This window comes from Lathamus discolor, chromosome 1, assembly GCF_037157495.1.
Source record: "Lathamus discolor isolate bLatDis1 chromosome 1, bLatDis1.hap1, whole genome shotgun sequence".
Lineage (NCBI taxonomy): Eukaryota > Metazoa > Chordata > Aves > Psittaciformes > Psittacidae > Lathamus > Lathamus discolor.
In genome coordinates, this window is record NC_088884.1 from 138,001,309 (window position 1) to 138,016,263 (window position 14,955).

Genomic DNA, 14,955 nt, shown 5'->3' on the forward strand with positions numbered 1-14,955 from the left:
CAAAAGAGAGATAGCAGTCTGTATTAACTAGGAAGGGAAATGCAAGTTAAAAGAGAAAAATCAAATGAAATCAAATTAATTGTAACATAGTGAGACATGCTTGCTTCTTTCCACTAATGGTTACATGTTAATGAATTTTTGGACTGCACTAAAATGTTTATATGCCATGCTACCAGAGAACAAGTTTCTGGTATGGACAGTGCAGCAATATGAGCTCTGGGATGTATTAAAGTCAGTCACAAGGTAGGCTAAATGGCAGCTGTGTGGAAATCAGTCATACTCTGAGGGCTTAATTCAACCGAGTATTATTTAATCTAAATAATTGTTTCTTACGCAGAGATTTCCATAAAATTGCCAACAATACCAGAGCTCAACTGAGGCTTTGTGTGCTGTATGCTGAGCCTGACTCTTGTAGCTGGGGAAACTGCAATTTGAATGGCTCCCGCAGGGAGGGAATTTGTGTGAGTTTAGAAGTCAAGATTGGCTTGGCGGTTGGAATTCATGGTTCCACTGCTGAAGAGAAGACATCCTCCATGCAAGGCCAAGCTGGCTTTGCCATCTGAGCCATGTACTGCCCCTTTTGGCTTTCAGTTTTCAGTTGTTCTTGCTGTAATTTTTGACAGGATTAACTAGTCTCTGTAAAACATCTTAATAACTAAGGCATTATAGTTTTATTCCTCTTTTTATCAGCATTACAGCACAGTATTTGTTGGTTTACATTAAGCACTTTGAAGATTTGCATAAATGCTCTTGCTTCTGCCTCTTCCCATCCTTTTCCTGTTTGTGCAGTTCTTTTTAGAACAAAACCACTGCTTTCCTCCATAGGGGACTTTGCTGGGTTGGGTGAAAAAGGCAGGGCTGAATTACCAGGAGCATGAGTTACTTACGTGCAGTGGCACTCCAGGAGCACAGAGCACCCACCCCATAAAAGTCTGCACACAAGCAGAGCATAGCAGGGCCTAAATCTGAAGGTATGGGAAAAAGATAGCTGGAAAAAAGCTATCTTTAAGTGTTTGTCATAGACATACATAAACAAACTGTAGACAAGGGCTGTCATCCCCACTGATAGCTGGGAGTGGTGACCAGGAGCCATATTCATGCCAAGGTGGTGGTTCACATTTTTGGGGTATTTTCTGGCTCACATTTTATCTTTTCAGAAGCATTAAACCATGCGCAGCAAAAACCACAAGCCTGTTTTACAAATGTCATTGCAGACCCCAGTTGTGGTGCCAGTGGCAGCTCTCTGTGGCTCCTGGAAGGGCCCTAAACTGCTTGTGTTCCACCCACCAACCCTGCTTATTGTGCTGGATCGTGCTTGGTGATGCACACACACCCGGGTCCAGTCAGACCGGACATCTTTGGGTGCAGATACAAGGAAGAGGAACCAAATGCAGCTAAATGGGCTTCTAAAAGCCGGTGGCTCGTGGGGTGGGTGATTTGCTCCGTCATTCTTGGCTCCAAGCGGCACTTGTCGCTTGGCTGAGAGCTCTGCTTTGCAACACCTTTCCCCTCTCCGGCGGTCGCTCGGCCGCGGCCAGGACCGACGATGAAGGGAGGGGCAGGTGTTTCCTCTGAGGGACGGGGCGCGACGGGCCGGGCCCGGAGGGGACGAACCGGAGCCTTTTCCCCTCTGCTCCTGCGGTGCCGGAGGCAGCCCTCGGCGCCGCTTTGTGCAGGTGGCGAGGATCGGCTGGGGCAAGGCAAGCGCTGTGCTACGCAGGAAAGCGCTGCATCCCTGTACCCGTGAAACTTTCTATCGCTGGGGTGCAACGAAAGCCTTTGCGTGACCGTAACGCCTCAGCGCATCCGGAGGGAGAAACCCTGCGCCCGGGAACCGCGGACGGGGGGACTCGCCGTCCCCGCCCCGAACTCTCGCTCCAGCTCGGCGGGCCCGGAACGCGCCAGGTCCCTACGCTGGGCTGGCCTCGGGTCGCCGCGCCCGAAAGTGCGCACCCGGCTGGGCTGGAGCTCGCGGCTCGCCGGTAGCGCGGCGGGGACTGCCCCGGCCCGGCCCCGGCGGGCCAAGGGAAGGGTGCGAGGGGCGAGCCCAGCGGGTCTGTGCCCCGCGCGTCATCCCTGGCTGAGGCTGGTACCTGAAGCCCTTCACAGGGTGACTGGACGCCCTTTATCAGGGAGGAGGGTGGAAGGCTGTGCTCCTTCGTCCGCCCTCCCTGGGGGATGGCTAAAAGGGCGAAATTAGCAAGTGGGCTGTCTCTCAGCTTGTCCCCAAGGGGTAGAGCCTTGTGTGCAAAAGGGGTGGGGATGTGGCGGCTTTCTCGCGGAGGTTTATTATTATTGGGTGGAGGAGGGGGGAGGGGGAGTCTACCGAGCGCACAAAATGCGGAGCCCCTCCGCCCCGCAAGTGTGCCTGTGCGGGAAGCGGGCGGCCGCGGCTCCTCAAAGCCAGAGGCAGAGACGGTTTGGGGGGGCGGCCACAGCGGACAGGGCTCAGCGGCAGCCAGGGCATGCTCTCCATGCAACAGTTCCCTGCCCTGCCTGCGGAGGAGGAGCGCTACCGGCAGGTCCTCGCCGCCAACCGGGTAAGGCGAGCCCGCGGCGCTCCCTCCGCGAGTGGGGCCGCCGAGGGGCTGTGGGTCCGGCGGCTGGCGAGGGCGACCCCGCGGTGTGTGTGGGGGGCAGCGTGCCCAGGGGCAGACCCGCTGGGTGCCGGGGTGGCGGACGGGAGGTGGGGAGCGCGGTCGGCGGTCGGGCGGGCAAACCCCTGCGCGCTGCGCAGAGCCTGCGCTGCCACCGCGGGGCTGAGCGGCAGGTTGATCGGGCAGGCGGAGGGGCGGCGAGCCCTGCGCTCCGCTGTAGCGATAGCGGGCCCGCGGCTCGCAGGTACGGACGGTGCCGGGGCCCCGGGCGGCGCGGCCTGGCGGGCAAGTTACTGCCCGCGCCCCGCCAGCCGCGGTGGAGGCGTCCCGGGGCGCTCCCGTGTGGAAACGTGCGCGGCTGTGCAGGCGGAGCGCCGCGGACGGTCGAGCTCAGAGGCACAGGATGTAGGTGAGTCGCAGTTAACCGGTCGCTGTCAGCGTTTCGTGCAGAGCTTATCAGCGCCCTCGCTCCGGTTCTCTCACGAAGTCAGCAAAGATCAGCGGGTCTGGTGTGTCTGTTAATGCTCGGGCGCTGAAAGGAGCGGAGGGGAGTTGCGCCGAGCCCGCCGGCAACAGGTCCGGCCGCGATTTGCAAGAGCAAAGTTTGAGCTCGACCTCCGGCAGGACGGCCGTGGCAGCCTCACCGGGGGCCGAAGCGCCCCGGCGAGGTGGCTGCCCCCGGCAGCAGCGAGGTCTTGGCTTTATCTTCACCTAGGATGCACGCTGCGGGCGGGCGGAGGGACGCCTTCCCAGGGCTGTCCGGCGCATGGTACCGCTGGCCGCCACTCACGAGAGGTCACAGAGCTGGTGGTTAACCCTTGGAGGGGATAGCGCGGGTGGTCCCAGTGTCCCAGCGCACACCCTGTCTGCCCTAACTTCGTCTGCGCGGGGAGCAGGTGCCTGCCCGCTGTCCCCGCTGCCAGAGGGGACGCACGGCGGAGCCGCAGGTGCTCCCTGCGGCGGTGCCGGCGCGGAGCCCCTCAGCCCCGGGCTGGCTGTCCCCGCTCCGCCTGCGGGCAGAGCCGGAGCGGCGGCGGGCGCGCAGAGATGCTGCTGAGCTCGGAGCATGGCTCCCGGGGGGATGGCGGCGAAGCTTCCCGCGCCGTCACCCCGGTCCGGAATGTCCCAGCAGCGGGTTTCACAGGTTTGTAAATACGGCAGCACGCTCCAGCAGTACCGTTGCTCCACTTCGGTTTAAAATGCAGCCTCCTTGGACGCGTTTCATGGCAGACGATTAATTAATCAACCGTTATTTTAAATTGTTAGCAGTCTGGCTGAAATGGTGGAACTCTTAAGCGAAATCAAGAGCTTTTTTAATGCATTCCGTGCATCTCTTGGGAAGGCTTAGCTTTCAGCGGTAGAAATGTGGGAATGGATTTTTCCATATGGCCGCTTACACCCTTCCTGTGCTCCTAAAAGATGGACCCGTCAGCAGAACTAAAATGTAATTCTTCAGTTTTGTTTCTTCAGCCTTAGCTGAAGATCTCTGTTCTAAGGTCCTCGGACGCTGTGACACAGTGCTGGATTGGCGCATCATTGAGGTAATCCAAACAACAATACCGGAGTAACACAAGGAATTCTAGAACCACTCTAGAATTAGTGTCTCTGTAAAACCTGGTGGCATCCCCCGAGTGTCTTGGACATTGCGGTTCCATAGGAAGCTGGGGGTTCCTTGTGGGGTGGGACAGGAGAATCCCCAGCAATGTCCAAACCTCCTTTAGAAAGGAAATGCTCCTGACTTCCTTTCCATTCCCCATCAGCTGTTTTTGGAGTGCCCAACAGCCAGTTTTTTCGGTTGGTGGGCCAGCTGGGCCCTTTAGCCTGATGTGGAATTGTCTCTCAGCATATGTTTTAAAGGAAGACACCAGCACTTGTTATACTTAAAGGGGCTTTCAGGGTGGTGAGCCATGCAGCACGGCTTGTGATCTGATGATGTCCCATTGGTGTCTGATGGGACTGTCAGGGCAAAACAAGGTTTTTCCTCCATCTTTTGGAGTTGGGTCTATAAAACACTGAAGAAAGTATTTGCTTCCTCTCTAGATACTTTTGCTGGCACTTGACTGTGTGCCTGTGGTAGATAACTTGAGTGTACAATGAATCAAGAGTATAACATGTTGTGAAATTTGTCATGATTGGAGGTGTTCTGTAAAATGTGCAATGCACACAAGGCAATTTAATGTACCTGTATTATCGTTTAGCTCTTAATTATGTATTAGATGATGCCTGCAGATCCAAATGAAAGCCAGGACTGTTAGCAGTGCCAGTAATTATTTAAAAAGGCTTACTTGAATGTAGGAGCTGCTTTTTTTGGGGTTTTGTTTTGGTTTTTTTTTTTTTTTTTTGCTAAGCTGATATACACGTTTAGGTCTTAGCACTCTGCTCCCTCGAGGAACATCACTGTCCTGCCATTACACAAAGTCCGTGTATTGCCAGAGACATAATTTCTTGTCATTATTTGCATGGCCAGATGAGCGTGGGCAGAGGGTGAGGTGGGTAAGCACCCAGACAGAAATCTCATTTACTAACAGTGGAACAGGGGAACCGTCCAAGAGAAGGCAGAAGAGGCAAGGGAATGCTGGGGTGGTTGCACCTGATGAGGAAACCCGCTGTCTTCTGCTCTTATTGCTACTCAACTGTTCTAACCAACAGATGCTGAACTCTGAGTAAGCTCCTATACAGGAATGAGAAGATGATGCTTCCATCATTGTGGCCTAGTGGCTGTTTGGGCTCTGTGAGTCTTTGCCACACTGAGGCCACCCCAATACAGCAGGCACAATAGGAGTACTACAGGCACTTCCATAGGAGGTGAGAGCCCCACCTGCACCAGGAGGCCATGGATACCAAGTCACCTGCTTCCAGGCTGAAGAGCGTGTGCCATGAGGCAGTTAAACACAATGGCACAATCTCCTGCTGCAATAAGGTTTTTAAAGATGTGGGCTACTGCTACATTGCGTGGGAAGAGTCGAATCCTGTCAGCGTGTCAGGTATCCTTGGCCAGCCCTGATAAGGCCAGATGAACATCCTGTTTCCGAGTGCCAGCAAGGGTTTGGCAGGGGCAGATGTCAGGCTGCTTGCAGCAGGGCAGTTCTAGACTTGCAGAAGCAGCCTAGGCCTGTCAGAATGGGGTAGCCTGACCCTGCTGAGTTTAAAACAGCTTCAGGATGAAGCAGCTAAGCACCAGCACTGGAGGGGGCAGTCTGATTACAGTTTAAAAGGCTGATGTTTCTATTCTCTCAGTTTCTTCCCTACAAAAAGAAATGGACCTCATAAAAGGCAGGCTGCGTATGTACAGTTCTTCAGCACTAGGGGAGAAAGGTGGATGGTAACTCCTCGTGACGTGGCAGATGTCGCAGTAGGACAAGGAGAGGTTAAATCCTCCGCAGAAAGGACTTCACACACAGAACAACCTCTGAAAACATGGCCAGATAGGCTCCAGCTTGACTGCCCTCACTGCCTCTGTGCTTTTAATTCTAGTTAACCCTCCAGGGTCAACTTGTGTCATCTGAGGGTGTGCATTTTCCCCTGGAACTGTCATGAGCTTCAGCCAGGCTGAGAGGGCATGAAGGTCCCCATCCACTTGCAGGGATCTGTATTGGGGTAGTTAGTACGTGCGTGAGGTGAATCCTCGCTCCCCAACAGGCTGCATGAGGAAAAATGGCGGAGGGAAAGAGGGAAGGAATTGCTCCCTGGCTTTGCCCGGTGTCTTCCTCCTCGGCTCGCCGCCGCTGTGTCCTCCGGCCGGCCCGGGCTGTCCCCTCTCCTCAGCCCGTCAGCGCCGGGGCGCGGCGCTTGGGGCTCTCCCGTCGTAGCCGCCTTGCCCGGCTGTGCTGAGGGACCGGCGCGGTGGGGCTTGTCCGTGGTGGCTCCGCCGGTGCGCAGCACCGCGACTGGAGAACATGATGCCGCTCGCACCCCTTCCCTCTGCCCCCCGCCCCTCTATAAATAACTGCTGCTGGGCTGACCCGTCAGATTCCCCCGGCAGAGCGGATCCCCTGACCCGGGCCGCCTGCAGTGGAAAGTCTGAATGCAGAAAATACCGTAGTAAAAATAGAGCCTCCGGGGAGCCCCTCCGGCGGGTCCTAGCGCCGGGCCCGGTGTCTCTCGGTGCTGCGCTGGCCCCGGCGCCTACCACTCCCCTCACGCTAACGGCTGAGACCCGGCCGCATCCAGATCGATGTGCGCTTTAATACCCTGATGGTGAACCCTTTCCTCCTTTCTTAACTGTCGGATGGAAGCATAATTCATTTCTGCTGTTCCACTAAGGAAGACAGTTCCCTTCGAAGCAGGGATTTTAATTTCCGCTTGTCTTTCTAATCAGCAAACACGAAAGAGTTAGGGATAATGGTTTAATATCCTAAATGTAAAAACAATAACGAGACAACAATCAAGCAAGAGCTTGCCGTTTCAAATAGAGATGAGAATCTTGCTGCCCCTGAAATGTGAATTAGATTCCATCCTGTGCCTACCTTGTGTGGAAGATGGCCCCCCTGAAGGGATAGATTCTCCTCAACTGTGGTTTCAAGCCCCTATAGTTTAAAACAATGCTCATAATTGTTTAATTATGCATATGCTGCTACTTTTGGTTGTTTTACCTATTAAATCTGAATATCTGGATGTTAAAGGCAGCATAGGTAGCAGAAAGTGTTGTCTGGCTGCTACTGTGCCTTCTCCTGATGAAGTATGTGGCTCCTGGCCCTCAGGGCCTGCTCTGGTGTGGTGGTGAGGTAGCCTCGGCTCATGGCCAAGCACCTGCACAGCTGCTCACTCACCCCACTCCGTCCTGTGGGACCTAGGAGAAAGTAAGGAGAGCCAGGGAAAGAAAGCTCCTGGGTCAAGGTAAAGGTTGGGAGATCGCTGACCAGCTAATGTTGTGGAGGAAATTAGGTTATTGATGGCTATTATAAGTACTTAATTACTGATTTAAACATTCTGAAACAAAACCAAAAGAAGCAAGCATTAAAACACTTGTGGAAAGCACGTCTCCTCTGCTATTCCCAGGTTTAGCTTCACTCTTCTTCCATCTTGTTATTGCTGCAGGAAGCACTGTGGCTCTTCAGTGAGGCAATGAGCTGCCCAGGGGAGGACTGTGGTTCTTTGCTGCTCCTTCCTCCTCAGTCTTCCTCTACTCTAGTGTGGATCCTCCATGGGCTTCAGTCCTTTTGGGAATATCTGCTTCACCATGGAGCAGCTGTTTCTCCTCTGACACTGGTGTTTTCACTGCTGTTTCTCACTATTTTCCCACTTCTCTGCCCATGTGGTGGTTTTTGCCCTTTCTTAAATACATTTTTACAGAGGCACCACCAGCTTTGATGATGGGCTCAGCTGTGTCTTGTGCTGCAGAGCCAGCTGGAACCGGCCATGGACAACCCCGATCTCTTCTCATGGGGGCCATGCCTGCAGTCCCCCCATTGCCAGCAGTTTGTCACCTACACCCAGTATAGATGTCCATGTAATCAGGGGAGTGGTGGCCACCTCATTATAGCATCAGCTTGGGAAAGTATGCTTGCTCATAGCTGACTTCTGTGGTTGCCTGCTCTCCTGTCCATCTTCCTTGATCCCCACATCCTGAAGGGATGAAATGAATCCAGCCATCCTTCAGTTCCTTTTCATCATCTCTGTCATTAGAGTGGAACCCCTACAGCATCTACTTCTTTGAGTGGCACACAGTTTATCTGTTTTTTGGTGTTGTTTCCAGCATAAGGTAGTTCTTAGTACATTGCCCAGTAGAAAGTGAAAAGAGGCTGAAAATCAGATACTGTCGGTGCTGCTTTGAAATAGTGAAGTTTATGCTTTGATTATTCAAGCCCTGCCCCTTGTTGCAAAGCATGTTTTCTACAAGAATAGTCATTCTCTGGAACCCCATCCTTTGCATATGTGCTAAATCAATACACATTGCTTTTCTTCTTTCTTTCTTTCTTTATTTATTTTCTTTTTTTCAGGGAGGACACTGAAATTGAGGCAATTTTAAAATCTTTTCCTTGTAGAATAGCCCATGAGGGACAGCTCCTGTAAATCTGTGGGAAAGAAGACTGCCAGGTGACTTATCGCACATGTTCCTGTAGGCTACTGCTCTTGCTGTAGTCCAGGGCTCACTTTTTCTTGCAAAAGAAGCACTTTCTGTATCGAACATTGAAGTCGCCTACACCCAGTCCTTACGGGAAAGAAAGTGAAGGTAGACATGAGTTTTCTTCTTTGGGACTACATCAGAGTGCATCTATTCCAAGTCATGTGTCATAGTTCAGAGGGAGCTCAAGATCAATGCTCAGTGGATGGTGCTTGTGATTTGGGTCCAACTGGTCAGTGATTGTCAAAGTCTTCCTTTCCCTTCTTCTCTTCCTCAAACCTGTAACACTCAGTTCTGCCATATAATGAATCTAGTGTTTTAAAACCAAGTTTGCTAGAACTTTCCATGTCTGCTGTGCTTGATACCAGGGAGATTTAACTTAACAGTGATTTAAGAGTAACAGTAATTGCCCAGAGCATTTGCCATTGCTTGTCACCTCAAGAGCTCCTAGTTTCCAAATAGCCTATACTGTAACATCCATATTTCTGAAAGTTACTTGAGAGTGTCTCAAACTCAGGGAGCATTTCCTGTGAAAAGAGAGCTTTTTTACCCTTGCTGCTTCTGAATGAAGCAGTAAGAAATTACTTACATGCTCCTTGCATTGTTCATGTCATTAGATTTCAGAAAGTAGTCAGGGCATTCCCTTGGAAATAAAACCCCTGGTAGCACTGGGGAGCTTTCCATCCCAAGTCTGTCAGACCTACAGCTTTGCATTCAATAATACAGCACGTATCTGTAATACACAGTTACGTCTGCTCTGGACTTCCATGGGCCAGTGATATGACATGGAGATTTCTTCCATTGCTCCTGCTTCCAAGTGTCAGATGTGCTGGGAGGATTATTTTGTCTATGTTAGAGTTTTCCCAGAATGAATGGGATCTGCAGATCATAGAAGCAGAACATGCTATAGTTGTCAGGCTTTCCCTAACCTCCTGCATTTTTACATCTTCAGGAAGAAACACGGATGGCTGAGTCCACCTTGCTTTAACGGCCTGTGCATTTCTGCCTTCACAGTGTTCAGGGACAGATATTGCTGAGGGACAGCTTTATGTTTGAAAATGCTAGTTCTGTGCATGTACAAATATTGTCCAAGTGGATAATATATCTGAAAGAGGATCAGGAACTGTACAGTCAGTAGCTATTTCAATAATTTGTTGTGCATGTGGACAAGGCTGGATAAGAAGTCTGAATTTATTCAATCTGCTTAGAAGTTATTAACAATTCTCCTTCTCCCTATGAAGTCAGAATACATGCAATAGTGTCATTAGTGCTCTGGAAGGGCTAAGAACCCAGATGGTTTCCATTTGCTTTTTCCTCACGATAGATAGGATAATTATGTGATTTTTGGATATTTCCAAAGAAAATGTGAATGGGAGGAAAACTGGCATCTGTTCTAGGGAGGACAACTGTATCAAGTAATCCTAGCTATAAATACAGTCGGATTTTTCTTCTTTTATAAAACAATTTGCCAAATTCTTATTGTTTCAGTGACTTAGTTGCAAGTTTTTATCCTACAAATCCTTACGTGATCCATAAACCTTTCATCATAGTCAAACATGTACACCAATGTCAGTGCCATGTTAACTCATTTAATATTGAGTTTTCTGTATCGGCTTGTTTCGTAACTTCGACAATAATGAATAGGTTTAATCTCCAGTCACCTCTTCAGTTATTTCTGTCAAGATATCCTGGTAGTTTCAAAAAATAGCCTTCTCTTTCTTTATTTTCTCCTACTGAATCAAATGTTCAAAGGTGACATATTTCTGAACAAAGAGATACCCTCCTGAAAAATGAATGAGTCACCTCCACATTTTATAGGTAGTAGGTTATAGATCTGTGAGATATTGTGTAAGTCCATTTTCATCTTTGGGAAGAGGACAAATAAATATCCAGCTATGCTGAACAGATGAAGCTTTGCTTTGACTCTAAATCATGTCCTTTCCTTTGATAAATATTGCTGCTGCTCTTATCTTGGGTCCAAGGGTTAGCATCATTTTGTTCACAGTTCATAAAAATGTTAGTAAAGTTAACAGTACACATTCAAATTAGAAGTTTTAATTTCTTCTAGGAAGACATGGGTAGTGTAAGAATAATCTATACATTAAAAAAAAAAAAGAAAAGAAGAAATGCATGAAACATAAGGAGAGAAATGGTTCTGAGAAGATTCTTGCCATTTGTTTAGGTTGCATTCAGTTCATGTCACTGAAAGTCTCTGGTTTTAAATAGGTTAAGTAATCATATAATCAGTAATGTGCATGGCACATATGATGTACTGGTCACCTTCAAATTCAGAAGGCTAAACCTACTGATCTGGCATGAATAGAGAAAAAAAAATGTTTGCCAAATTATGAGGTCTGGTTGCCCTGGGCAGGATGTGCCTTCTAATAAGGTTTCTACACAGGTGATAATTAATACACTGAATGGGAGCCACTGGGCAGACAGGATTTATTTTTCTCCATTCTAGTTTTCCAGGGTTGAGGCTGTTTCTACAAAGAGGTTTTCCTCTGACTGTCTCCCTTCATGCCCTCAAAATGTTTTGTTTTTTTTTTCAAAGTCTTTGTATTGTCACAAATTATGACAATAAGATATTTTTTCCCCCTAAATTATGTCTTTTTAGGGTTTTTGATTTTGCTTTCTGATGCTAATAGGTCTTGTGCAGGCATCTGCTTATTGAATTCCCAGCAAAGCAGGAACCTGAAGCAAGTATTGTGTTACTCCGCTGCCTATTGAGCTGTGAATCTCAGCAGTGTATAGACAGAGACTTGCCATTGCTGCTCTACTTGCTTAGTAAGCCTCAATGCAGTGAACATCTGAGTAGTCAGAATGGCATTAGCGTGGTCTCTGGGTGTTTTCAGAAAACCAGCATGGCACTGTTGAAACTTTCATTAGTAGTTCTTACAAGCCCTAGAAACTTAAGGAAAACTAATTAACCCCAAAGATTTCAAACATTGGGAGACACTCATTCCGCAAAACACCTGGTTGGTCAACACCAGATGATCTGCCAATTGGGCTGGCCCACCCCAATCAGAACTTTTACATACTGTAGAGGAGGAGAAAGTTCTTGTGGTGCACATAAAGAATCTGCTGGGGAAGACAGTCTGGGTTATTCCTGCTTCAGGTAAAAGCAAGTCCACTTGTGGGATTGCGTTCACTTGGGGGCCTTGTTGTATTTGGTGGGTAATGCGGGAAGATGGGGAAGGCTGATGTGTACTTCAAGGGGGGTTAATTTTGGGTGAAAACAGCCAAGAAACTCAATTAGATGCTGTTGCTGCTATATAACACTTCTATAGCCCATAAGCTAGATGCCCATCTGTTGTGGTTTAAGTGCACTCAGTAACTCAGAGCCACGCAGCCTGCTCTCTCACTCTTCCCCTTCCCCCCCCCGCTCCCAGAGGGATGGGGAGGAGAACTGAAAGAATGTAACTCCCATGGGTTGAGATAAGAACAGCCCAGTAACTAAGGTATAACACAAATCACTGCTGCTACCACCAATAATAATAATGATAAGGGAAATAACAAGGGAAGAGAATACAACTGCTCACCACCCACCGACCGATACCCAGCCCGACGTGAGCAGTGATCTCACCCTTCCGGGTAACTGCCCCCAGTTTATATACTGGGCATGACGTGCTGTGGTATGGCATATCCCTTTGGCTAGTTTGGGCCAGGTGTCCTGTCTCTGCTTCCTCCCAGCTTCCAGTCCGCCCTGGCAGAGCGTGAGACTCAGAAAGTCCTTGGTCAGAGTAGACATTACTGAGCACCAACTAAAACCATAGGTGTTATCAGCACCATTCCCAGGTCGAAAGTCAAAACCACAGCGCTGCACCAGCTACTAAGAGGGAGAAAAAATGACTGCTACTGCTGAACCCAGGACACCATCCCTGCCCTTCTGGGCTTTGAAAAGAGGATACATGCTGTCATGGTCATCAGCAGAGAATAAAGTTATGGGAAAAGCGGGCAGTAGTAGCAGGAGTCTCCCAGTACTGTCCTCAAGTCACCAGCAACTGGCCCTGACTTCCCTCCGACCATCATTCCAACAAAGAATGAACTTTGATGAAACCAGATGAGCTCAGCAGTGACCAGGCAAATTCAGTGGTGTTGTCAGCAGGCAGTGATCCAACACTGCACACTGTCTCTCCTGCTCTGAGACTGACGGAGCCTGACAATGGACTGAATGAACTCAGTGAACTTTATAGGGATGGTCAATGGACTAAGAAAAGATAGCTGTCTCTTTGTGTTTGTATGTGTGTATGTGTATATATGTATATGAGATGAAAAGCAATGGTATATTGAAAAATGTGAGATCTGAGCATGACATGAATGCTTTGGAATAAGGGGTGGATACTGTCCTGGGCTCAGCTGTAACAGTTGTTTTTCTCCTTTCTAGTAGCTGGTGCAGGGCTTTAGTCTGAGAACAATGCCGATAACACACCAGTGGTTTTAGTTGCTGCCTGACCAAGGACTTTCTGAGTCTCATGCTCTGCCAGGGAGGAGGGAAAGCCGGGAGGAAGCAGAGACAGGACACCTGACCCAAACTAGCCAAAGAGGTATTCCATACCACAGCACGTCATGCCCACTATATAAACTGGGGACAATTATCTGGAAGGGTTAGATCTCTGCTCGGGTTCGGCTGGGTATCGGTTGGCAGGTGGTGAGTGTTGTTATTTCCTTTATCATTATTATCATTGGTGGTAGCAGTAGTGGTCTGTGTTATACCTTAGTTACTGGGCTGTTCTTATCTCAACCCATGGGAGTTACATTCTTTCAGTTCTCCTCCCCATCCCTCCAGGAGCCAGGGGAGAAGGGGAGAGTGAGGGAGTGGCTGCGTGGAGATGATTTACCAGCTGGGCTTAAACCATGGCAGTTTATGAGGAAAGGCAGCATCATAGATCCTTGCTACCAGCTACCAGCTGCTAATAATAAAGAAGAGAGTTCAGAATTGCAGTAAGTTTGCCATCAGCTGAACTATTTCTTAATGGCAACACCAGTGGCAACATGACATTCATCTTGTAACTCAGTGTGTCCGTGGCTTGGATAGCTGGTCATAGCTCAGCTAAAAAGTGCAAAGCAAGAGTGGGCTATGTCTGAGAGGTCTGCAGTCACGCTGTTTAGACAGCACTGTAGGCATACTGCAAGGGAGATCTAGCTTGGCAGGCAGCAGTGCAGCGTCTCAAACACACAGATAACTGGAACACCGTGGTTGTGTTTGGATTTTGTCTCAGCAAACTTAGCACTGCCTCTGTCTCAGACTGAAGCTGGAGCAGCATCAGAACTGCATTGTCGCATATCTGAGTGAGACATACCTGACTCTCACCTTGTCCCTTCTGAGCTTCTCAAGTGTATCGCCACAATTTCCCACTTCCAAAGTTGCCTCAGTGACTCACAAAACTGCTGAAATTAATTGTCAGGAGTTAAGATCCCCAAATCTGTGTGAAATAATTGAAGAATACCACATCAACATTCATTAGTCTGAATTGGTGACTTCTGGTGAGACCTGGTTTGGATTTTTACCACACTGCGTCTCATGCTGGATTAATGCTTGAAAGGTCACCTGAACAGAAAGTGGCCAGCGGGTCTCTGCGGTAGTCTGAAAGACAACAAAATCACCTTACTTCACATATTGTGTCTTCTGTACACAGAAGAAACATCACCAAACACAGTTACAGCTTGCTTACTTTAAGCGAAAATGTTAGGTCAGAAATGTGTTTCAGGTTTCTGCTTCAGCCAAAAGAATCTGGCTGGAAATGGCATCTAGCACCAAGTATTTCTTTTGGAGACGTGTGCCCGTCTTTATATGACATCTCCCTTACTGGATCACTGTGTATTTCAGATTGGTATGATGGCTCAGTATATTTATGTTTCAGCGGTTAAAATAGGGCTAAATCGGAGTATTTTATTTCATGAATGGGAAAGGAGGTCTGGTCATCAAAATGAACTTTGAATGAATTGTGTCAACAATATGTAATTTGTCTGAGGAAATGGAATTTCCTGGGGGAAGTTACAGGATTACAGTGAAGTTGAACTATCAGAAAAACTAGTGCATTTCATTGTGCAGCGAACAGTTCATGTGATGCTTCACATGTTTGCTGCCTTGCTGTATGAAAGGGTTGTGATTTGGGTTTTGTTTGTTTGCTTGGGGTTAATCCCTAAATTGCAACATTTTCTTTCAGAATAACTGCAGCACTTTTGTTCTTCAATTCATATACACTGGAATTTGAGTATTACTTGTATTTGCAGACAAAAGATGTTTAGTATCCAATTTCTTATGCTGCTTTAACATTCATTCATCAGTTG

General features: G+C 48.8%; 1 protein-coding gene and 1 long non-coding RNA gene across 4 annotated transcripts in view; both read left to right on the forward strand.

Annotated features, from left to right (window-relative positions):
- The first annotated feature begins 2,324 nt into the window (after positions 1-2,324).
- Positions 2,325-14,955, forward strand: part of CORIN (corin, serine peptidase) — a 146,247-nt gene continuing 133,616 nt past the window's right edge. For all 3 annotated transcript variants that reach the window (XR_010616572.1, XM_065697812.1, XM_065697819.1), the window contains exon 1: positions 2,325-2,540. Coding sequence is in view for 2 of the 3 variants with exons in the window: in XM_065697812.1 (XP_065553884.1) it covers positions 2,466-2,540 (75 nt within the window). In the remaining variant the exon portion in view is untranslated. The remainder of the gene's footprint in view (positions 2,541-14,955) is intronic.
- On the forward strand, positions 3,887-5,543 carry LOC136007384 (uncharacterized). The gene is made up of 2 exons (XR_010609672.1): positions 3,887-4,138; positions 5,247-5,543. It is a non-coding gene; the product is annotated as an uncharacterized LOC136007384 (long non-coding RNA).